General features: G+C 46.2%; 1 protein-coding gene across 2 annotated transcripts in view; it reads right to left on the bottom strand.

Moving 5' to 3' along the window:
- Nucleotides 1-25,197, bottom strand: part of Nr3c2 (nuclear receptor subfamily 3 group C member 2) — a 202,593-nt gene that overhangs the window by 7,970 nt on the left and 169,426 nt on the right. Inside the window, exons 5-8 of one of the 2 annotated variants that reach the window (XM_048333746.1) lie at nt 20,496-20,831; nt 18,914-19,058; nt 8,358-8,488; nt 3,510-3,667 (exon numbers count right to left, since the gene is read on the bottom strand). In XM_048333746.1, the coding sequence (XP_048189703.1) occupies nt 3,510-3,667; nt 8,358-8,488; nt 18,914-19,058; nt 20,496-20,831 (770 nt within the window). Of the gene's footprint in view, nt 1-3,509; nt 3,668-8,208; nt 8,256-8,333; nt 8,489-18,913; nt 19,059-20,495; nt 20,832-25,197 lie in introns of those variants that run through there. The other variant, XM_048333747.1, reaches the window with a different exon arrangement.

The following is a 25,197-nucleotide window of genomic DNA, read 5'->3' as shown; positions in this document are numbered from 1 at the left end:
ATGGAAAAGCTGTAGGCCGTGTAAGCCCGAGTGTTAGCGAAGCCTCTCTAGACTTAACCATCCATACTGCAATGTTCCGGAACAGGAATGGAAATAGAGCACTCAAAGCGATTCCACTTTCCTTTCCTGTGTTTGACAAAGGGTTTGCGTTGCAACCCGGGCTGGCTTGAAACTCTTGATTCTCCCAGCTCAGCCCTCACGACCACCAAGGCTACAGGCTCAGTTTACCATCAAGCACATTTGACACCTTTACATAAGGGCTTAGGAATTCAAATGATTCCCCAGACTGGTCTCCTTTCATCAAGGTGGAAAAAGAAGAATTAAATTTCGTCCTCTTTTCAAACAACCAAAAGTGCTCAGGAAAAGAGAGGAAAAAAAAAAAGAAAAAAGAAAAAAAATGATGTCTAAGTCCCTGAATAGCAATGAAGCACAAGGCTATTAGAAGTAAACAGGAAGAAAGATTTGTGGCTTTGGCTTCCACACGACTGCTTACAGAGAGGCGGAAAAACACGACTCAGAATAAAATAGTAATCACCCGGATTCCACTGGTATAGTGGGGATTGTAAATGTCCCCCAACAGCCCGCATGACGGAGAAGTGCTCCTCAGCCCTTGCTATGGACTGGGAGGCAGTGGAGAGCTTGGGAGGTTGGGCCCAGAGGACACCTCCAGCTCACTGGAGTGTACCCTCAGCTCCTGAGTTACACACTCAGCTCACTGGTGTATACTCAGGTCACAGCACATACACTCAGCTCACAGGTGCACGCTCAGATAACGGTGAACACTCAGATTACAGGGTACACACTCAGCTCACTGGGGTATATACTCAGCTCATGGGGTACACACTCGGGCCGTGGGGTATGCATTCAATTTACTAACTTAGGGTATACCCTCCGCTCATGGGATATGATCTCAAGTGGGATTGTGGGTCCCTGGTCTCTCTCTGTTCCCTGGTTCCCCATGAAATGAATGGTTCTGCCCACTGAGAGGAGATGTCTCGCTGGCCCAAAGCTACAACACAACTGACCACGGACTGAAACCTCGCAAACTGAGCCAAAATAAACCTTCCCCTTACAAGCCGATTCTCTCAGAGTTTTGGTACAGTGATGGGACGCTAACCTAGTCACTGAAGTCTAAAACTCCTGTTCTTCACGACACATCTTTATGAGAATGGAAAGAGGAGACACAGACTGGGAGGAAGTGCTGGCAAATTATATTCCTGATCAAGGATTTGTATCTTGACAGCTCTCAAAACAACAGTCAGAGACCATTAAAAAAAAAAAAGATGGACACTTCAAAGCAAAATAATTGACAAGCATCTTCACCAAAAAAAGACCTAAAACAATAAATGAGCAAATGACAGATACTCTACCTCATCAATCATTAGGAAATACAAATTAAAAAGTTCATACACCATACACTATAGGATGGCCCCAAACCAAACATAAGCTAGGTGTTAATTTCTCACACCTGTAACCCTAGCTACTTAGTGAGAGGCTGAGAACTAAGGATCTCAGTTCAAAGCCAGCCAGGGCAGGAGAGACCATGAGACTCTCATCTCCAATTAACCACCAAAAAACCAGGAGTGGAGGTGTGGCTTAAGTGGCAGAGCACTAGCCTTGAGTGCAAAAGCTCAGGGGCAGAGCTCAGGCCCCAAGTTCAAGCACAGTAACAGCAATGAACAACCATGCTAAGTGTTAGCTAGGATGTAGAGCGATCAGAACTAACTTTCATTCTTATGGGGATATAGACCCTATACCTACTTTGGAAAACATTTTGGTGTTTCCTTTACAAAAGGAAAATATCACTCCAGAATTAACATTTGCTTGGTATTCCCATGGAGAAAGAGAAAGCATCATTCACATAAAGAACTACACATCACTTCAGCACAGATTGACAGGGGCTAAGTTTGCCCCGGGACTACAAGCACATAACGCCATAGAGTCTGCAACTGATTTTGATGCTTATACAAATAAAATGATTTATTAACAAAGAACTACACATCTCTATTCTCTCCATTCTAACCTCTAGAAAGAAGACCCTTTGAAGCAGACCCTTCAGTCACATCAGTGGAGAAAGTTAATGTGCTGCGTCCTCATGTAGGAGATGCACAGTATCAACATTGTGTGTGTGTGTGTGTGTGTGTGTGTGTGTGTGTGTGTATAGAGAGAGAGACTATGTGTGTATGTGTGTAGAATGGATGGCCACGCACCCACTGCTGCCCTAGCTACTGTATTTCCTCTGGTGTGGATCATGGAGTTTGCCCTACCAACATCTCTGATTTCCACTAGGCCACACCATTTAAATTCCTGATCATCAGCAAAGTTACTGGTCACAGAGTTCACCTTGTAACAAATTTGACTGTCGTCATGGGAGAAATTTAGAGAAAGCCAAGGTCAGAGATAGGCGAGGGTCTCCATGCATGAAACACTGGATTGGAACATACAAGAGTCACCGAAAGCCGATGTTCAACTACATGAGCCAACTTCATTTCAACTGGAATGGTATTATAACATCGCTCACCAAGCCTGTCAAATCACCCAGGCCAAAATTCTGAAAAGGAAAATCTCTGAAAGAAACTTTGGAAACATCCCAAATATGAAGAACTGACTAAGCATGACTGTCTACAATGTTCTTTGAGCAAGAATTAGAAAAACCTGTTTGCTATGTGAAAGGAGAAGCAGATTTATTTTTTGTGTTCATACTGGGGCTTGAGCTGAAGAGCTGGGTGCTGTCCTTGAACATTTTTACGTGAGACTAGTGCTCTACGACTTGAGCCACGGATCCACTTCTGGCTTTTTGGTAATTACTTGGAAATAGAAGAGTCTCACAGACTTTTCTGCTCAGCATGGCTATGAATAATGAGCCTCAAATTTCAGCCTCATAATTAGTTAGGATTACAGGTGGGAGCCACAGGTACCCAGCAAGAAGCAGATTTTAAATGGCACAGAAAGGAAGATATCTGAATCAATATTTTGTTGAAACTGCTAACTCCGCAACTACATCTTTGATTTTGTTAGAAACAAGAGCAGAATTTACTTTCTGTATTTGCACAGGACATGAAGAATAACAAAGAAGACTCCCATGAAGAATAATGACTATATAGGATTCAAAACTTGGCAAAGAATGAAGTGATCCAAACTGGCCCCGAACCACCAATAATGTTTTCGAAAGATCGAGTTATTAGATTAACAGTTGTAGAAGATGGACACTATTTATGTAACGTGAAGGCAAACATTTGTATTTAACCAAACACTTCCTAAATGGCCAGCAAAAATGTGAAACTCTATCTGACACCTGTAGCAAATCTGAAGGCCTTTCCTTGGTGTGGGCACAGGGCCACCCTTTGTGGAAAAGATGTGTGCTCCGTTGGGGATGTAGAGAAATCCACCCAAGCATGTTGTAACCCTTGCGGCTCCCACTAGATAAGGAAACTCAGTTCCTCCCAAAGGACACGGCCCGGTCCCGATGGTCACGGCGATGCCTGGCTGAGCCACGGGGTTCTACTTACGTCATGCATGGAGTCCAGAAGCTTGGTCAGTTGGTAGAACCTTTGCCAGCTCTGCCCAGAGTTGTTGGGGCACTTGGTCACCATCTTCCTCAGTTCTTTGATGTAATTCGTCCTCATTTCTTCAAATGCAGCTTGGCTTTTGAGGCCATCTTTAGGAACTGTGTTGAGGAACACAGACACAGAAACCATGAGGGGTCAAAGCACCGTTAGCATCTGACTAGTTAAATGGCCGCAGAGACCTGAAGCTCGTAAACTCAGGATGAGGCTGGATGGTCCAATCACAGTTAGTTACAGTTATGAATAAATAAGCTCAGAGACATACATCAAGGAACAATAACCACTATGCACCAGCTGTGCATTATTATTTCGCATAGATTAGGCCGCTTTCATGCTGTCATCAACATTAGGTAAAGAGCCCATTATCTGATTCTCATTTTACAGACAAGGAAACCAGACTGTTCATTATTGTGTCCACACGCCTAGACAATGAATGGCAGAGCAGGAGGAGTGGACACGGAGTCTTCTGACTTCACAGCCTTCCTCCTGAGACTGATTGACATGGCCATGTCTCAGAGGTAGAAAGGTAGATTGGGATTTTTTTTTTTTTGTGGGACAACTAGAAGAAACACAGTCTAAGCTGGATGCTAGCAAGAGAGAGTTCAAGTCCAGCCATTACGCACTGTGGGAAGTGGACAGCTACCCAGGGAAGCGTGTGTATCTTTGTTCCAGGATCACCTGACTGTGGAGGTGTCATGTGATCTCCTAGGACGACCTGGAGGGGTGCACAGTCACACAACTGTGACTGCACATGCAGCCAAAGGGAAGGCTTTTGGAGGAGAACAAGCCGTGCTCACTTCGAGTGGTGGTGCTGTAGGAAAATGGAGGGTTATGATATCTTCTTTCCTTTTGTGTAGTAGCTAGGTTTTATATATATTCGGCCACAGTAGAGTGGCCAAGAATGGTTTCTGAGTATTGTATAAGTGCCTAGAAGCCAGGCATACTGGCTGCTAATCAACTTGGTTACTCTGCAGATGCGAATTTTCTTGTGAATTAACTTCTTCTATCATGCTGATAATCTTGAGTTTAACTGAGACTTTTGACTTGTGGTTCACTTAAATCTATGTTGAACGAGGGGGGAAAAAAATCCTAACCGCAATTGTACAAAGTCTCCAAGTTGTCAAATGTTAGTTATGGTTTTAAATATCTGACTTTTACATTAAGAGTTAAATGTCATCGATGCTACAATGAATAGAATATTTTTTGTTGGTTGTGGTTAAAAATTTAAAGTTCGTCTTAAAAATATTTACAAAACATATAGCAGAATGGTAAAAACCAGATTAATCATGGTTTTTTGTAGATCCACTATCTACAAAAATTTTCACATCTACTTAAAACTTTCTACAAGAAACTGAAAGTTTGCAAATCATAGCCTACAATGGCAATCTACAGACCAATATATTTGAAATTAAGCTTTCATTTTCTAATATTGATACTTGTATAGATATCATTGTTTATATTAGAAAAATTACCTATCATGAAAACAGAGTAAATTTCACTACCTTATTTCAATATTGTTTGGTACAACTATGTCTGACCAAAGACTATCAGATTCTGATGAGCTGTTTTATCAAAAAAGACTCAAATCTTATTTACTTATATTTTTCTTTCCACAACTGAACTATACTGTACCAACTTCCCAGCCAGATTTTTTTTTTTTACAAGTTGAAACAAACTAATAAATAAAGGGAACTTAAGCAAAACCTCAAGTTTTGGAAGTCTGCCCAGAGTCTCTGAATTCGCTTATTAAGTACAGTGGAGCTGCTGGAAGATATCCAACATCTCTGGGCTGGAAAACTGCAGAGACAACAGAGGTAGGGCTTGGTCTGCTTTTCTCTGCAAGCATCAAGAATGTGAGACTCTTTTGATGTCACTAAACAGCTCGATGTGCTAGACACCAGGTAAGCAAGTTCACATCCCTAAATATGAACAGTTTTTATGCATGCGAGCACAGATGGGCAGAAGAGGTCTATTAGAGTCTGAGTTGTCTGTGATTCATGAAGTTCTTTTCTTGTGTTCTCTCGCTGTTTAATTTTGCTTTTTCCTTGTTGTTAAAGAAGGTCGTAACTGAAGCTGGGTGCTGGAGCCTAGGACCCCGGCTGCTCAGCAGGCTGAGATCTGAGGACTGTGGTTAAAAGCTGGCTCATGCAGAAAAGTCCATGAGACTAACCAGCAAAAAGCCAGCAGGGTAGCTGTGGCTCAAGTGGTCGAGCATCAGCCTTGAGTGAAAAAGCTAAGGCATGGTGTCCACATTCTGAGTTCAAGCCCCAGCACCAGCACACAGATACACACATACACACAGACACACACAGACACACACACAGACACACACGATGCACTGAGCTGCCTGGAAGCTGATAAACCAATTTCAGAAACAAAATGACATCAGAATCTACTAGAGGTTTAAGAGTCACGGACACAAAAGGGCCAACCACGAATCGAGCAATCAAACTGAGCAATCAAAATCGATAAAGATTTAGTATCATGGGCACTTTTAGAACGATTCACGTTCATTTTGTCATCTATCTGGTAATTCTTCCCGCTCAAGGCTAGCACTCTGCCACCTGAGCCACAGCGCCCCTTCTGGCCGTTTTCCATATATGTGGTGCTGGGGAATCGAACCCAGGGCTTCATGTGTAGGAGGCAAGCACTCTTGCCACTAGGCCATATTCCCGGCCCTATCTGGTAATTCTTTTGAAAAAAATATTTTTTTCTAACCAGGAGTAGTGAGTAAGATAGCCTGGGAAGGAGAATAAAATTACTTTCGGCACGTGTAAGGATGACTTTTCCAGAGTCGTGATCCAGAGAGGGGAAGCTGGACGGGAGGAGAGCGGGGTTTGGGAGGAGGGTCGGACGTCACACTGTGCATAAGGAAGACAACAGGAGGCCGGAAGCAAGCCCCCACCCCCCACCCAGCGCTGCTGGCCAAACGAAACACAGCTGCGAACTGCCAGGCCCTCCCGGGCCAGGGCCTCGGCTCTGCCCCTCGGTGCCTGACAACTCAACCTACCCCAGCCCGTCCCTGCCACCGGCATCTCCCGGGAGGCTGAGGACAACTCTGGATGGGAGGCCCAAGCCCTGGGTCCCCGTTCAACCTCACTGTTCACTCCACGTCAGCACTGGGCTGTCCATCTCCCAAGGTGGCCGCAAGCATTAGATGAGGTACTACTTGGTCGGCACTGGAAATGGGGGACTCCACGTGAGGCGGCCATGCCCACCTCCGGCTCTCATTACCGTGTGTGGCGCAGGCTCGGTCCTCAGAGCCCATCACTTCTTGCTGGAAATAAAACACCGGTTCCACCTGTTTCACCCTGACTCTTCGGCTCCTAGAACCCTTTCCCTCCAGTGGACTCTACGAACTCGCCCTGCTTCCCCATCCTTGTGTCCAGCACCCCAGCCACGGCCAGTTCATTCCAGCCAGGGCTAGTTCTATCCTCCCTCGTCTCCTCGGGTGCCTCGCACCATCGACTTGACTTACACTTGGCCACGGAAGCCGAAAGAGGCTTCCCGGGCTTCTCCCGAAGCGCACTGTCCCGCCCTCTCTGACAGCCCGCCTGTCCCTGCAGCTCTGCTGTCACCTTCAACAAGGCTTAATTAACTGGCTTTTTCCTCTTCTTTATGCCACAAGAGCCCACCAACCACTGAGCTTAAACCCCAATTTCTTTTTTTTTAATTTCAATGGTATTTTCTCGATTCTACTCTTCAATTACCCCCATCTTCCAACTATGTCCATCAGGAGAAACCACTGGCATGGAGGAGTCACCTGTCCTCAGACCGCAGCCGCCTGGGAGGCCAGCCACCAGCACCCAGCCAGGCCCTGCTTTGACTTCCCCTTCCCCTCAGCTCCCAAAGCCAACTCTTGTCCGGGGTTTCCGAATACCCCGGCGGCTGTCCCGACAGCCCCGCCAGGTCCTCCGCGTCGGCCCAGCTCTCCCCAGTCTCTCTTGCTGCCTCAGTCTACCCCACGCTGTTCCCGAAGGGTGACACACAACTCGGTCCCGCCACCTGCCCCGAGCCTCCTGTGTCACCACCGGTGGGGTTTGCTCAGTGGACGCAGAACACGGGGCCCGATCCACACGGCGCCCCCATTCCTCTCCGCTGCCCAACCCACGTCACGCAGAGCCCCTTGACAACGAGACGCATACAGAAGAACCGGAAACCAACAGGTGGAACGAGGCCCTGCCCAAGGGTTCCTGCGGACACACGGCCCACTGACTCCGCTTCTCTCCTGCCCCCTCTTGCACACACGTGCACGCACGCAACTCCTCATGCAGTCCCACCAGGGACACTTCCTGTGCTCCCATCTGATCTGTAGCCCTTCCAAAGGCCTTGTGGAGCCAGCAGTGACCCAGTGCCCCCCCCCCCCCCACAGCACTGTCCCCCGCTGTGCTCTCTTCATCCCAGATCTGCATGTTTTACCCTCTCTGACCCACCGCGACAGGCCTTCTTCCATGACAACGGATTATCACGGCCCGCGTGTGCTATAAAGTCTTTGCCTTGTCTCACAGTACAAGCTCCACGACGGTGGCGTGTTGCTGGCATTGCCCGACTGTACCACACACAGGACAGACAGCCCTCGAGTGCATACCCAGTGGCCGGGTGGGTGAAGGGATGACGGGTTGTGCTTTTTCATTTGCACCAGGTAACTGAGCTCATCCATGGCCACAGCCCTCCTCCCCTCTCCTCAGTCTTTTACTCTTTTTCTTCCCAGCGCTCTACGGGCAGGTGAGCCTCCGCGGGCAGGCGGGCCTGACCACGCACAGGCGCTGGGGTGGCTGGCCCCGGGCCTACCTGTGCTCAGTAGCAGCAGGACCTTCATGACGGTGTACTCCTCGAAGGTGAGCTGCAGCCGCACGAACTGAAGGCTGATCTGGTGCATCCCCTGGCACAGCTCGTACATGGCAGACTGGTGCATCTTCTCCCTGCCGAGACCAGCGGCAAAGGTGAGAACCGAGGAGCCCAGGCCAGAGGCCCGAGACGGGTTAACAAGACAGCCTGTCTGTGTCTTCCTTTCGGCTTTAAGATTAAACAGGTGTGTGTGTGTGTGTGTGTGTGTGTGTGTGTGCGCGCGCACGTGCACATGTGTGTACATACGCAGGCACTGGGGCTTGAACTCAGGGCCTGGCTGTCTCACTTGGCTTTTCCAGGCATGACTGGTATGTAACCACTTGAGCCACACTTCCCCTGTTGGTACTTTTTCCAAATAAATAATAGAGAGAATAAAACGCCTCCAGAGAGACCAACGCTCACTGTGGCTGAGACAAACCTACGAAGCATCACATTCCTGGAATGAGGAAATAGCATTTCTGGTTATAATTCCTCTACCTAGGATGGTAAAGCAAGGGAGAAAGCCTGGAGAAGGCAGATGCTCACGAGCTGGAAGTGAGTTGTCTGGCATCGAACACCAACACCCAACTCCGCGGCGCCAACGTGTTTCTGCTATCAAGAGGTGTGAACACAACATCCACACGCAGAGTAAAGGTTACAGCGAGACGAAGATTCTACCTGAAAACAGACTAGATGGTTCATGTGTGATAACACACCTAACAAAGGCAGTTTTTTTTTGTGTGTGTGTGTGTGTGTGTTTTTTTTTTGCACGTTGCTATGAACAGCGTATCTTTTAACACTTCGGTGAAGCCAGTCACGACCCAACTTTGTGGCTGACATCCCTGGCTTGCCTCAGCCTACCAGAGAGCTGCATTTCTTCTTGCTGTCAGAAAGTCGCAGAGCTGTCTTCACATTCATGACGAGGAACTATCCACACAAGGAATCCAGGTTCTAAACACAGGTCTTCTGCAAAACCCAGGCCTTTTTCCTTGCTAGGATGCCAGCCTAAGACAGCACAGTTTTCAGCTGTTGTTGCCAACATCCCAATTATGAAAGAGAGATGCAGTGTACTCAACATCACTTGAAATTCCATGCAAGCAAGCCATCTCGAAAAGACACTGAACTGCACATCATTTGGGCACAATTAGATTAAATGCATAGAAATGTACATCTAATGCGGTGAAAGCAATGACAGCCTTTGCGACATAACACTGGTATGAATGGGACATTACTTTGCAGAAATAATCTGCTCCATGCCTTACTCATCTTATAATTCTATGGCATTTTGAATAGAATAATGTAAACATAGGCTTGACTGCCATAGGAATGTGAGGTGTGTGTATATAATGGCTCTAAAAAACCAAAAGTAAATGCATTCCTGAAGTCATCCTTGAACAGTAGATTGAATGAAAGTGGGAGAGACTATGGAAGCAGGAAAAAATCCCTGTATTAGGTGAACATCACATCTGTGTGATAAATAAATTGGAGTAATAGATAAATTGGAGTAATAAATCAGTTAATAAATAAATACAACAACCAAAGTCGACATAGAAGTCCAGTTTCACTTTTAAATAGGATAGGTTAAAATACTGGCAAAAGCAACAACAAGGAAGAGAGAAGAGGGAGAGGAAGAGAGAGGGGGAGAGGGGAAGAGGGAGAAGAAATCGCTATTTGCCAGACTGTCGTAGACTTGCAATTCTCTTGCCTAAGCCTCCTGAAAGGTAGGATTATAGGAGTGAGCCACGGCACACAAGCACTTGAAAAGATTTTTTAAAATATCCACCAGCTTAGTAGATTTTTCTCAGAGTAAAAAAATCAGTTTTATTCAGTTACAAGTTCATCTGGTCTTTCAGAACATCCATTTTAATAAAGCAAAATCACAGGACCATTTGTAAATAGTCCTGAAATATCAAATTAAAATAATATAAATCATCCAAGCCAAATTCCAAATGAAACAAAAAATTACCATTCTGGGTTAGAGAGTATTTTTTTCCCCTGCTTTGAAAGAATTTGGAGCTAGAAATGAAGTTTGTTCACACAATCATAGCAGGGATTAGAAAAACTCCCATTAAAATTGTAAGGATAAGGTATCAGCAACAAATTATAGATATGTATATACATATATATATGCCACTACTGTAAAATTAAGCAGATCAAGATGGAAGAACTTAGATTTACTATTTTTAAAAATTTCGAAAATCAGAAAACAAAGAGTCTCTACAACTATTGATTATACTCACTATAGTTAAACAGAAATCAAGGAGCTGGTATTTGTGACTTGTTATGTCATGCCTCTTAGGAACCAGGCACTTTATTCTTTCTTCTAATCTACGAAATACGTATTCGTTATTTTTACAGCTCTTTTTTTTGTCTTTCTGTGTCTCAGTGGGTTTTCACACTTACTTTGTGCTTTTATTGCAAGCTACACTCACTACTTTTAAGAAACAGGCGGGGAAAAAGTTCTTTAATAAGCCACCATTTCAAAAGGCCACTCAGAAACAATTCCTCAAAGGCCTGTTTGTTGTGGTGCTGCCGCCTTATCAGAAAAGGAAACAGAACTTCCTTTATCACTCCTTTCCCTTCCCACAAATTCACATTTCATAACTGTGACACCATCATGTGAGCCGATTTTATATATGTTAAAGCACGAGGATTCCCTCATCTCTCCACCTATAGAAACCTAAAAGGAACATGACATTTCTCACCAGAGACTTTCGCAACTGTGCTACCCTGCACCTCGTCACCCCAGCACCTAAGCACCGCCATCATTTCATTTAAGAAGGAGCCACAGGAAGGGACCCTTGAAGTACTGCACATTAGCGCTGACACGCACCACCGTTTCCCTCTTCTTCCTCGAGAGGCGTGGATCTTTCGGTGGTTGATTTTTATGTGGCGTCTAGGTCCACAATAATGGGAGTGGTACATAAAGTAAGCCAGCAGCCCCCAAGAAAGGCTAAACAATGGATTCCACAGCCTTTGAGCTGAGTTCTTTGTAGATGTAAACAAAACAGAGAAAGGGTTAATCAGGTTTGAACTCTTCCTAAGAGGAGCCGCCAGGAATCCTGTCAGCAAGACTGTTTGCCATTACTCCTTGAAATCGGCTCTAGGAAGGATGTACTTCATGGCCAATGTGGGCGGCATTATTGCCAGTCTTTCAGCAGAGAGTTAAATAAGTTTGAGTTCGTAGCAGAGCTGAAAGGCCAGCCCTCAGATCTGATAGCACACACCACATCACTATGTCTGAATAAATCTCACATTTGTTACGTGGTCAGTGTAACAGATGGTCCCTGTCTCAGGCTTGTTATTCTTCTAAAAAAACACACACACACACAAACCCCAGAATGCACAAACAGTATCTCTCCCCTTTTCAAACGATAATTAGAATAAAGATGACCTCAATTTGGATATTCAGATTATTCCAGTTTACTGTCTGACTTTTTCCATGGTCTTTTGAGATGTTTCCTTAACTGACCAACAGAATCAATTGCAGGAGGACCATTTTGCTAGTTGTGCCTCTAACATCTGCTCGTTTTTATCATGTAGGTGCAACTGATTTACAGCTTGGATGGAACTCAGCCGCCCAGTGTGGAAATCACCGCACAATCGCCTTCGAGAGCCCATTGTGTGTCTCATCGGTCTCAATGACATTCATCTATTCTCTACCAATTGCACACAGTCAATACTAGCAAGAGCTAAAAGCCCATCCAGGGTCTTGTTTGTCACCATAACTGACGTTCCAGAAAGAATGTGTTTCCGTAGTACACAGCATCAGAATTTCCACTCATGTGAATGGATGCTGAAAATGATGCACGGAGGTCTAGAATTCTAGAAGAGGCCAGTCACATGACTTCCATCTGTCAGACTTAGAGTGTGTGTGGGGGAGGGGGGACATGTTCTTACCACAAGTTTTATCCATCGTATTTTCTAAAACACTGCTTCTGTACCTTAGCCTCTTTTTTAATTTTTTTTCCTAGAGCTGAGGACCGAACTCGGGGCCTTGTGCTCACCAGGCAGGTGCTCTTCCGCTGAGCTAAATCCCCAGCTTAATTTTTTTTTTGCCAGTCTTGGGCTTGAACTCAGGGCCTGAGCACTGTCCCTGGCTTCTTTTTGCTCAAGGCTAGCACTCTGCCACTTGAGCTACAGCGCCACTTCTGGCCATTTTCTATATCTGTGGTGCTGGGGAATCGAACCCAGGGCTTCATGTATATAAGGTAAGCACTCTTGCCACTAGGCCATATCCCCAGCCCTTGTACTTTAGCTTCTTAAACACAATCAGAAGCTGCATGGGGGTACAGGGACATGTGTTTTTGGTAGGAGAAAGTGAGAACACAGCAGTTAACTCTCCTAGGACATGCAGGTTTTTAGAAAAGGTTGATTAAACTAGCAGTATCTGTGATAAATTGTAGTACAAAATGACTAGACTTAACCACAGTTTTAGCATTCATACTCCTTCAACTGCGACTTTTGGGGGCCAGTGGCAAGGTATTCTTTTTGGTTGCTGTTGTTGTTGGTTGTAGGCTTGAACTCAGGGTCTGGGTGCTATCCCTGAGCTCTTTTGCTCAAGGCTACTTGCTCTACCACTTTGAGCCACAGTGTTAGTTACTTCAAGGTTTTCTGGTGGTTCATTGGAAATAAGAATCTCATGGGCTTTCCTGCCAGGGCTGGCTTCAAACCGAGATCCTCAGATCTCAGCCTCCTGAGTAGCTGAGATTATAGGCGTGAGCCACTGGTGCCCAGCACAACTCATTCTTAAAAAGTAGTTTTAAGGCCACTTTCTAGAGGCTACCTACTGAGCCATGTGAGGCACTCCATCATAAGAGAGGACCCCCACACACGGGAGGAGAGGCATAGCAAACCAAATCCACCCAGCTCACTGTCTCCCATCCATACCCACACGATCAGGGATGGCCCTCAATTCCTACCCTACGGGGACACCGCTTCTATTAGGAATTAATTGGATGGCTAAAGATTTAGCAAACGGATTTTATTTTTCATTCTTGGCATTGGTAAGGAAGTCTATGTATGTCCTGGCTGTAGTTCTTGACTAGACTACAGTGATTTACTTATTCCACGAAATTATTTTTTTTGGAAAGAGAATCAAACCGCAGTGACAACAGTACTCTAGGACCCGGATGGAGGTGGGCTGGCCTCAGAGCCCCATTCTTCAACACCGAAGTCTGGCCCCTCATGGGCATTTACTAACAGCTCACCTCGTTCATTAAGACCGGTGTCGCGCTGCCCTCCAAGCCGGCGGCTCCAACACTCACGCAACTCAACCAATGAGAGGTCAAAAAGGCTTGGAAAGTATTGCATCAGAAGTGAATATATAGATGGATTTATTTTTCTTGTCACGATTCCCCGAGTAATACATAAAATAACTGCGTATGCATTTCTTGTCTTATTTAGGCATTATAAGTAATCCACACGTGATTTACAATGTCAGGGAGGATGTGGGTAGCTTATATGCAAACACCATGTTGTTGTTTGGAAGAGTCAAGCATCCTTTGATTATGGCACCCACGGTGGGCATCCTCGAACCCGACACCCTGGATACCCAGGATGACTTGACACAGAGGGATGAAATAAAGGAATGCAATTTTTTCCAGTGAAAGGTTGTTTTCATTACTGAGTCTCATTTGCAGACTTTAGATTTCAATATTAAATTTCTTGAACTGTAATGATTTGCAGACCTCATCCATGGCTAAACGGAAGACAGAAAACTTCCAGTGAGTTATTATTGCTGCATGCTGGGATGTGTTGTGTTGAAACGTAAACACATTGCTTAATTTCAATAAGTGGTCATAGTTTATGTGCAAAAATACAACAACAACAAAAAGAGGGCAAGGGGATAAAAAGGTGGGATGCTTTTCTGATGACTACGAAAGCTGCAGAATGTGAACAGAGTTAATTGTCGAGTTGGAGATGATCTAGACTACGGCTGGGTAAAAGATGGCAGTGAGCCGTTTTCCCGCTACGGAGGATGCGTGTGCGAGCCGGACATCAAGGAGCAATGGTCTTCGTGGAGAAGCTGCAGCATGCTAGCATCCCAGACCCCCACAGCACAACGGCATTGGCTCTGATGAAACCGGGGCGGACGGCCGTGTCCACAGCCACGGACCAGCGGCCCACACCTGCAGAGCCCTCGTGCAGTGGAGGGATGGAGGTGTGGGAGGTGGAAAGCAACTGAGTTTGCAAAGCTCTCCTGTACAGGAAGAAAAACACCCTAAGTTCCAGAGACTTTGGCAGCACAGACTCTACTATGCCCATGACACAGAATGGACCCAAGGAAACATTCTTGGGGTACCACAGAGCTGGATGAAAGGGATCACCCCAAGAGAAGATATACTGTCTGCCTACATAGACAAAAAAAAAAGAGAGAGAGAGAAAAGAATCCTGAGCTCAATTAATCACGTGTCCTTTCTTATTACAGATTCCAAACATCTGTCACAAAGCAGATTTTGTTCAGGACATGATGAACACCTGCATCATTCATGACTGGGTGAAATACACGTCACTCCAACAGCCGGGCACGTCCCCACAGCACCGCAGGACAACCGACAACCCCACCCCCACCCCTGCACGGTCATTATAAAGTTGTTAAGGTTGCTGACATGTCCTCGTCATGCAGTTTCTCTCTCGTGGCAAACCATCCGCTGGGATTAGAAGCACTTGAGGTTAAGGCCCGGCACGTAAGCAGTGTTCGTCCTGGGACTCCAGAGAAGGCTGGTCCAGCTCACTGGTGGAGGACATTCTTCCATCCCCAGAACAACCACCAACAGTCAACCTAACCCCCGTCCACCACCACTAAGGGAGAGCGAGGGAAATCATCAGAGAGGAGGGGGCATCTTTGGGGCTGGCTTGCAGGGCAGACAGGAGAACATCCGGAACCAGAGTAAGCAATGCAGGTGGAGACAGGACAAAGGGAGGGAAAGAGCAGTTTGGCTAGAGCGGAGCATACACAGATAGGCGGCAGGACGGGATGCTGAGAGCAGACTCCTGACTGAATCATTAGTTCAGCATGCACTCACTAATTCGAGGTGCTGGCACAGGAAGGTCAGACCAGAGGGAGGCCGGGCTCCTGCCCTCTACGGGACCAAGATGGCGGTGGTAGTGGGGAGCGTAAAACCAACTACAAAGAAAATCAGAATGGAATAAAATGGTAAAGGAGTCCACTCCACGGATTGGAAAATGGTCTCTCTCTCTCTCTCTCTGAGCATTCTTGAATATTCGGAACTGAGATTCGAAGTGGAGAACATGACGGTCTTGTATAAAAGACTCTGTCCAGAAGGGCCATGGGCTTCAGCGTGGCTGGTTGAGGTAACCGAGGCCTCGGAGGGAATTCCCTAGACGACATCTCCTGTTCTGAACACCACCATTTCTGCTGCTGCACACAAGATGGCGGCTCACCCCGGGAGCCATGATCTCCGGTGACCTGCAGGGGGCGTTTCTTCCACTTGCTTCCCCGGCTTTTTTGGCTCTTAGAGCCAGCGTCTTGTCACCAGTCACTAGAGCGTAAGCTCCAGGAAGGAAGACGATTTTGTTTTGCCCACTGATCTTCCAGGTTTCTGTTGCTCAATACGGATGTGAGGAATGCATGGAGGAGCCATCTCTGCCCTTCTTCCTGGTGAGCAGGGTCCACGGCATAGGAGGGTTTGGTGAGGATCAGGGCAGCTGGAAATGTCAGCCCACACGTGGCTCCCATCCGGAACGAATGGTTCTGCTGCCACGTTTCCATCCATGCTTCCTGGGGGAGCTTTTCCACGCAGGAACTTGTTCTCTTCTTCAGGATTCTCGGTCAACGGTCACTGAGAATCAGGTAGGCGTGACTATGCCTCGATGGGGGGCAGGGGAGGAGGCGGGGGAGGCCACACCGCACACCCGAGGGGCCACTGTGGACACCCCACCGCCACATGCTGTCGGTTCTGGCCCCCAGCTGCTAGGTTCTCATAGGGTACCATAAAAAGATAGGGCACGGGAAAAGATCTACTTCTTGGCTTCGAAGATTATTTCCTTATATTTAATCTGGAAGATTAAAAACATGGGAATTTCACAAAGCTAGGTCTTTTTTCTTTTCAGTGATAGAAGGAAAAGACTGTGGGTGTGTGTGGGGGGTGGGTGTGTTCTAATTTGAAAGGAAAATGGACTGAAGACAAAGGAGAGAAGACACAGGACTCAGCCAGGAGGAAGCTGCCTGATTCCCACCGCCTCCAGGCTCCGCCCATCCACGCCGTCACACCTGCTGACGCTGCTCCTTCAGGCGAGCGGGTACCACAGGACCCCTCTGGTCGCCCAGGGCCTCCGTGGAGATGCTCTGCCTGGGCCTACACAGCAGAGGCTGCGGTGGAGCACAGAGCCCTTCTCTCAGCCAGGCCTGGAGCTGGACAGCACTGGGTTCAATGGGGCTCCCAAGCACACGGTGGCCCAGCAAGTCCTCCCTGAGGAGGGCTGGCCCGGGACAGCATTCCGACCCAGCAAGTGACAACACCAAGGGGACCCAGCACACAACAGGAGAACGTGAAACAACTGATAACAGAGCTGTCTGAACAAGAACCATCACCCGGAACACATTTTTATAGGGCTGCCCCTTAAGCCAGTATACATAGGCCTTTAATAGACTTTCCATTGAAAAAATGTTAGGCAAGGCTTAAATGAGAGCATAAATAAGAACACCATACTAAATCTTCATTTCATTACAGGCTTAAGTGGGAGTTTTAATATGGGTGTTGAGTTGATAAGAAATGGGGAGAGTCGCCGCGATCTGCAGCAATATACAGTTGGTTGTTTCAAGGTGAAATTGAATAGTGAATCATTTAATACATATCTGAAAAGTTGTGAGCTTATAATAAGAAAAGTTCTGCAGTAAAGTATTAGGTCCTATTTTCATCTCCCTGTTTAATGAAAAGCGGGATGTATTACCTTTCCTGCCTTCGTCCTGAGCTGCAGGGTAAGACCGGCAGACATTTTCACCTTCGTGTCAAAGTAGAAGGCCAACACAAGCAAACACCTAGTGAGTTTTGTTTCTCTGCTCTAATACAGCAATGCTTCTGTGGATGAGAACCACAAGCCGGTATATCCCAAATCTTCTGTGGATGAGGTGGTACTCAGAAGTGAACCTGTAGTCTCACACTTACGACACGGGCACTCTACCACTTGGGCGGTCCCTCCAGCCTCTTTCTGGTATTGGTTCTTTTCCAGGTAGGGTCTTGCTTTGGGGCCAGGCCCGTTTGACCCTCCTGTACTTCCTTACAACCCCGGGACTGACAGGTATGTTCCCCTGTGCCCAGGCCTTGTGTTTCTCCCACAGCGAGGATGCCAGGTGATGTTCAGCTACTTGTTGAGATGAACTCTCACAAGCTTTTATGTCCCGACTGGCCTTGAACTGGAGCCCCTGATCTCTAGCAACCAAGTAGCTAGGATGACAGGTGTTGAGTCACCATGCTTGGCGTTGTGGTTCTTCACCGCACTCTTTTTTTTCTTTTGGTTTATGAAACACATTTAAAAACAGTTTGCTATTTAATAATACCTACAACTGTGGAGGAAAACAAGAAAATTAAATGTGCATGTCAGTGGTCGGGCTTTACTTCATGCTGTTGGTGAAAATGTATGTGGCTCTAGAACGAACACTTCTGCAGTTGCCCAAATAGCTCAACAGCCAACCAAGACTGCTGATTTTTTCTTTGGGACAAGGTCTTCTTCCTGGTGAGCCATTTTGGGGTGGGGTGGTCCCTCGAGTGGAGTTACTGAGGTATCCCAGCACACGGCTCTTCTTTTCCAAGTCCCTATTTTCACGTCTCTAGAGACAGCTAGTTCATAGAATACTGCCGTGGCTACAGTCCTAAGTCCCGTAATGTTTCATGACCCAACAATCCTAAGAAAGCACTGCCGACCCTCAACGTGAACTAAATGTGCAATGGAATGCAAACAGTACTAAAACGTAAACCTAAAATAGGGAGGAATTCATAGCCAATGAAAAAAATCTATTAAAATTCTTCCACTCTTTTAAAATGCATTGTAAAACCGGAAAAAAAAAGTGCACTCCAGAGTACCATCTTGTCTTCTTTTATGACTGAAAAGAAGGGTAATTATGGTTGTCATGAAAACATACCGGACAGCTGTATATGGTTAACAACACAATCACTGTATGATGCTCACGAAAGTCTGACCCTGTATATATTCACATTCCTAGAAATCAGATGGTTCTCCCATATGGAGGAGACACCAGAAGAGACTGTTTTCTATTAACCATGGCTTTGTACCAGCTGAGTTTCCAGTGCCAATTGGATCGTCTTCCGTTTGGGATAGTTCCCACTTAGGAGGATTTTCATACCCTGATTTATGTGTGCGGAAGCCTATACATTCTAATGCTGTCATAAGTAATCTTTAAATTGTCAAAAATAGGCCGATTTTTTGACTCTCGATAGATTCCTTCGCCCAGGTACATCTGTTCAGAAATGACGGGAGGGAAGCGCATAATGAATAACCGTGGTTTGTTTCATGAGAGGTAATTAATAGGTACTTACTCATTAAAGACGAGGTCTGGTGCAAAATAAAGATATTGGCTGTTGGTATGTTTGTAGGATCTCCAGCTCAAAGCAAATGATGACAGACACATCCAAGAATACTGGATTAGGGTGATTTGGTCCTCAAGAGGCAAGTTTTTAAATCCTGAAGAACAGAACAATTAATCACAGAAATACACTTAGCATATAAGTACATTCCAGAAGGCGGCGTCTTCAGTGAGCATCTCACAGCCAGCTTTTCCAAACAGACTCAAATCAACTCTACAGGCCTTTATGGGCTACCCACTGTGTGCTTCGTGCCTGCCATTACTCAACATCATTCATTCACTCACTCATTCAGTCATTCATTTATGCTGGCACTGGGGCTTGAACTCAGGGCACGGGAGCCGTCCTTCAGCTTTTTTGCTGAAGGCTGGTGCTCTACCATTTGACCTATAGCTCCAACTCCTGGCTTTTTGGTGGTTCGTTGGAGGTAAGACTCTCTAGGGCTCTCCTGCCTACGTGTGCTTCAAACTGTGATCCTCCGATTCCAGACTCCCGAGTAGCTAGGACTATAGGCATGCGTCACTTGTGCAGGCTCTATGGGCCTCTGTGGGGCACCCGCTCAATGCTTTATTTATTTTAGATTCACTCTCAGTCATGGAGCGCCGCTGGCACAAGCTCAATCTGCGGAGTAGTAAAGAGGTTTGGTGAACTCTGGCCGCACAGACACAGCTATTGTCTACAGGTAAAGACTTGCTTTAGCCCCACCCCCGACTAACAGCCCCACATTCAAAGGCAACTGGATAACCACCGGTACCTGCAGCTCTGTAAGAACGCCACAAGAGTTCAGTTTTCACTGACTTTGTGGTCCCTGAGAAATACTTGGCCAGCTGGGCACGGGTAGCTCACACCTGTAATCTTAGGTACTCACTACTCAGGAGGCTGAAATCTGAGGGTTGTGTGGTTCAAAGCCAGCCTGGGTGGGAACATCCATGTGACTCTTATTTTCAATGAACCACCAGAAAAACCAGAAGTGGCACTGTGGCTCAAAGTGGTAGAGCACCAGCCTTGAGCAAAAAGAGCTCAGGGACAGTGCCAGGCCCCAAGTTCAAGCCCCATGACAGCCCCTAGCCTGGGCTCAAGCTTGTAGTGTCACAGGCCTCCTTGGCTCGTCTAGGAGGGACCTCAGCCCATTTTCCTTCTTCCTTCACCCTCTCTGTTCCCAGAGGCACCATGCTCAGGTGCTCAGGGTCCTTTACCACTTGGATGCCAGGCCTTATTAGCTCTCGATGGCCGGTGCTCAGATGACCCCAGCTTCTGAGCAGTCAAGAACGATCTCAGTGCATCTAACCAACCCAGTGGATTTTATCTTATGATTACTTGCAGGCTGTGGCTTTCCTTATCTCCAATCACCGCGATGATGTGCACGTGAACCACAGATGCCTGAACACTGCATTCTCAGCCGTGAACTCACGACCCAGGGCTTTCCCAGGGTCACAGAAAGCCACATGGACGGCTGTCACCAAGCTCCCCCCCCCCCCCCCCCCCCCCGTATGGCCGCTGGGCTGTGGACTGCCACAAGGACGGTCCCGAGTCCTACCTGGAAGTACCTTCGCCCATTTCACCACCTGAATCATCTGTTTGCCGGCCAGGCGGTTGAGCGTGGAAAGCAAGTTCTCGGCGGTGTCGGGCTTGGAGCCGTCGTAGCCTGCGTACACGATTTCTGGCTCGATGCTCTCCAGGATCATGACTGGGGACGGGGTGAGCGCCCGGGAGATGGAGGAGAGCTGGGGTACCAGCGCCGTGTTCACAGAGGGTTCCTTGGCCGGGGCGATGTACGTGGTCCCCTCCTCGGGGCTCTGCGGTGGCGGTGGCGGCTGCTGGGACTGCTCCTCCTGAATCCCTTTTAACTTCCCCAACTTCTTGGACTTGCGGGCTGTGGAAAGCAAAGCAGTAGACAGGGGAAGGGAAAAACCGACACGGTCACTGGAATACAGGGCAAGGAGGCATGTTGCAATGCACAGCACGTAGCAAGGCACGGTCCTTCCGAAAGAGCTTGGTCTTTTAAGTACTGCAAAGTTGGGTTGTTGCTCCTTTGGTCATGAAGCCTGGCTTCGTTCATTCACTCCCTGCTCTTTGCCCATCATTCCTGATGTGTAAGGAGCCCCGTGTGGCTAAGAAACGGGCCGCATGACAAAGAGAAAAGAGAGCAACATTGATCAAACCCATTCTATTATCAGGGAATGCTCTAGATGCCTCAGATAAAACAACTGATGTGATTATTTGTCTGAGTAGGTACTCTTACGATTCCCATTTTAGAATAGGACAGAGACTAGAGAGGTTAAAAAAAAAAATCTGTCCAAGCTAGGCATCAGGCATCAGTGATTCACACATGTAATCCTAGCTGCCTAGGAAAGCTGAGATCTGAGGATGGTAGTTAAAAGCTAGCCTGGGCAGAAAAGTCCACGAGAGTCTTTATCTCCAATTAGTCACCTAAAAGACAGAAGTAGAGCTATGGCTCAAGTGGTAGAGCACCAGCTTTGAATGGAAAACCTAAGGGACAGTGGCCAGAACTTGAGTTCAAACCCTGGTACAGCACTAAAACAAAGCTAGCTTATGCAAACTAGAGTCTAAAAGAAGGATAAACAAGTTTTTATGTAAATATGAGAGGTGGATGTACAGATGAATAGATAGTTGGAAATGAATGGCTAAATGAAAGCCTACAGCTGTAACTATCACTTACTTTTCAATTGCCATGTTTTCAACTTATTTAAATATTCTTGAAGAAACTGACACTCCTATTCCTCCAATACACCCCAAATTTAGAAACTGAACAAAGAATGTTGAACCAATTACCTTAACTTAAAAATAACCATTCATACCTGTGCCTATAATCCTAACTGCTCAGGAGGCTGAGATCTGAGGAATGCAGTTTAAAGCCAGCCTAGGCAGAAAAGTTGGTGAGTCTTATCTCCAATTAACCAGCAGACAACCAGAAGTGAAGGTGTGGCTCAAGTGATAGCACAAAGTAGTGGCCTTGAGCACAAAAACCCAATGAGAGCATGAGGCCGTGAATTCAAGCCCTAGCTCAGGCACAAACAGAACAAAAGAAGACAACTCATGTTGACCATCAATATGTACCACATTAATCACAGAAAACCTACAACTCAGATAAAAGACATGTCATCACCCAACCAAAAAAATCCATTATATTTACTATACCGGCCTAAAAGACAGAATTCAGCTTAACAGAAGAAACAAGTCATAATTCCATCAAGGAAGAAAAGCAGGAGGAAGAGGAGGGGGAGAAGGGGGAAGAGAAGGCAGTGGTGGTGGTGAGCGTCTTCCTTTTCCTTTCTTTTTCCTCTTTCCCTTCCCTTTTCTCCCTTTCTCCTCCTCCTTCTTCCTCCTCTTTCTTTTCCTTCCCTCCTTCTCCTCTTTCTCAGCACTAGCATTTGAACTCAGTGCCTGGCGCTTGCTAGCATTGGAGACACGCCCCCCAAGCACTTTCTGCAAAGACAGGCCTGACCTAAGGGGATGATTCTGACAAATGAAGGCATCAATGAAAACAAATGGAAAACATCAGCCAAGTGCCTTTGAAACTAAAAGCAGAGGAGCAGCCTATACCTAACTAACCCTGAATGCCCACCATTACTGATTCTAGGAGCTGAAGAAAAGCTCAAGCACATTCCCTGCTCATTTGGGGCCCTGGGTTCCTGGAACTGCCCGAATCCCATTAAGTGCTTCTCTGAGCCTCAGGAAAACGCTCTGAACAATGGGCCCCTCTTGTTTTGCAGAGGGAATGACTGTGGCAAACATGCTGGTAATGACTGCTGATACCTGAAATCGTATTTCCAGGTCATTTCTTACATTTTCCCATCATTTGGTAAACATTAAAAATATCCTAGTTCAACAAATAATTCCCATCTTTTCTCTACAGGATTACATTTGATGCTAATCATTATTCGACTGACTAGAAACAGGTGAGGGTGTTATTGTCAAGTGTTATTTAAAGCAGTAGTATTTGCTTACAAATTAATGGTGAATTTCCTATCTGTTTTAGGCCTTTGGTCTGTCTTGCTGTGTTTATTCTTAAGGCTGACTTCAGGTTATGGGTATGAAATACAAAGAGGAATATTGAACGTTTTCTCTAGTTTGTAGACAGCAGGCTATGGTCTGTATTTGAACCTGTATAGCAGATTATTATCTGAGTTATACTGAACTTTATTCTGTGTTTTTGTGACTCTATGTGGGATACTTGGATTTGAGTGGTAATTTATATTCACTTAAATAGTTCAAGAGCAGTCATGATCTCAGAATGCATCTCTCTCAGACAAGAGTATTTACATAATTAATATAAGTGTGTGAATTTTTTATGCTGTTCTCATGGTGCTACAAGCTCTTCAAAGTTGTGGATGACTTAGGTGTTCCTAAAGCCTCATACCATGTGCCTTTTGACAAATGTTTACTGAGTGCATTTATTTTTTATTTTCAAATGTTAATAAACATAACAAGCAACATCTTGTATGAAGTACTACTTGACTTTCTCATGGGGAAATGGCAGCCGGCTTCTGAGATTGTTTAAGATAAAATTTCTGAGTTGCTAATTATTATTCCTTTTCCAAATTTCTGCTGTGTAACGATCCATTGGTTGAGTTAGTGCTCTTGAACCGTCATAAACATGGAGCTCAACTTACTGAGTATTTAGGTCTGACCATAGTTCAGCATGCTTTTTCTGCATTTGGGGCACTCTGATGCTCCCTGGGACTGCTCACTAGACATGGCTGTTTTCCTGTCCATTTCTCAAGTGAACACACTTAGGCGCAGATGGGTGAAGCACATGTTTTCAGGGCTGCAGAGCTTGTAAATACCAGGGAGGGAATGTGAACGCAGCCATGACTCAGAGTTGCCAGTCTTAACTTCTATGCCACGTATTCTTTCTCCTAATGCTTTCCTCTTTATCTATTATTTTTCGACTTTAAGATTAGCACAAGCCTTAAATCCAAATGCACAATTAAGGTGTTTGCTAATTACATGGGAACATTTTTGGCGAAAGATCCTTAATAAGCATGCTTTCTCATCCAAAGACTGGGTGAACATCAGTTCTGGGAGGTCACTGCTATTTAGCACCTAAGTTAATATGTTATTACTGGCTACTGGATTTGGAGCTCTCATGGCCCCAGGTGCTAGAGCCCTACGTTTTATCTCTCAAATGCCAGCAACTCAGCTCTGTCTCTCTTCCTCTTTCTCTCTGGAGGGCATACTATAAATGTCCCCCACTTCCACTTAAACTCACTTGCAACCGGAGTCGCAATTGTTCAACCTTGTGGCTACCCTCACGCAAATTCCTGAATTATTGGCAGCATCCTGGCAATCATTCCCTCCCCCCCCCCGCCCCCCGCCGGGGCACTGCTAGAACACAGAACTCCATCAATTGTCCATGAGTTCTCCACCCAGAAGCAGTACTTAAGTGCTTCAGGATAGTGCTCTACCACTTGAGCCACAGTGTCCCTTTTGGATTTTTTTTTTTTTTTGGAGGGGTAGATAAGAGTCTCATAGACTTTCCTGACTGGGCTGGCTTTGAACTTTGATCCTCAGATTTCAGCCTCCTGAATAGCTAGGATTACAGGCAGGAGGCTGGCTGAAACCTTTTTAAATTACCTGGTTTTATTAGAAAAGAAGAGAGTGTAAAAAAAAAAAAGGGCATTGTGTAACCTCTTTCTGTGGTGTCTTGCAATTTAAGGTGGTTCCAGTAAATATTAGGGATCAGTAGGAAGTAGATGTTAGGAATTATATGAAAGCATAGTCACAGTCCACAGGACAAGAATAGCACCATTTCCACCTTCCTCCCCTCATGAGCCATTCATTTCTCTGGCGGCTCCCACACTCTGGATATCACGTTTAGTGCAATGGCCGGGGATTCTATAGCTCCTTCTGCTGTTTTGGCCAAGAAAGTGTGGCAGAGCGGCGAGGGAGCAATACGAGAGTGGACACTGTCCACTCTCCATTCCGTGGCACGAGGTCTGCCATGGTTGTGGGAGACTTCAGAGGGAGCAACAGTATGATCTGTCCACAGACAGTTTATCCACAGAGCTCAACGAAAACATGGAAGGGAGCAGGGAGGAGGGGAACCACGGGGGGGGGGGGTGTAGAGCTCAGAAGCAGAGCACCAGTTCCACGGTTCCATCCCACGACTGCACAAATGAATGAATGGATGAGTGATGGGGGGGGAGGGGAGACTGGAAAGGTTCAACTTATTCCCCAGTAGAAGCTGAAGGGGTTGAAAAGGGACAATTCCAAAA

This window comes from Perognathus longimembris, chromosome 24, assembly GCF_023159225.1.
Source record: "Perognathus longimembris pacificus isolate PPM17 chromosome 24, ASM2315922v1, whole genome shotgun sequence".
Taxonomy (NCBI): domain Eukaryota; kingdom Metazoa; phylum Chordata; class Mammalia; order Rodentia; family Heteromyidae; genus Perognathus; species Perognathus longimembris.
Note: the sequence above shows the minus strand (reverse complement) of the source record. Positions and strands in the feature narration are given on the sequence as shown.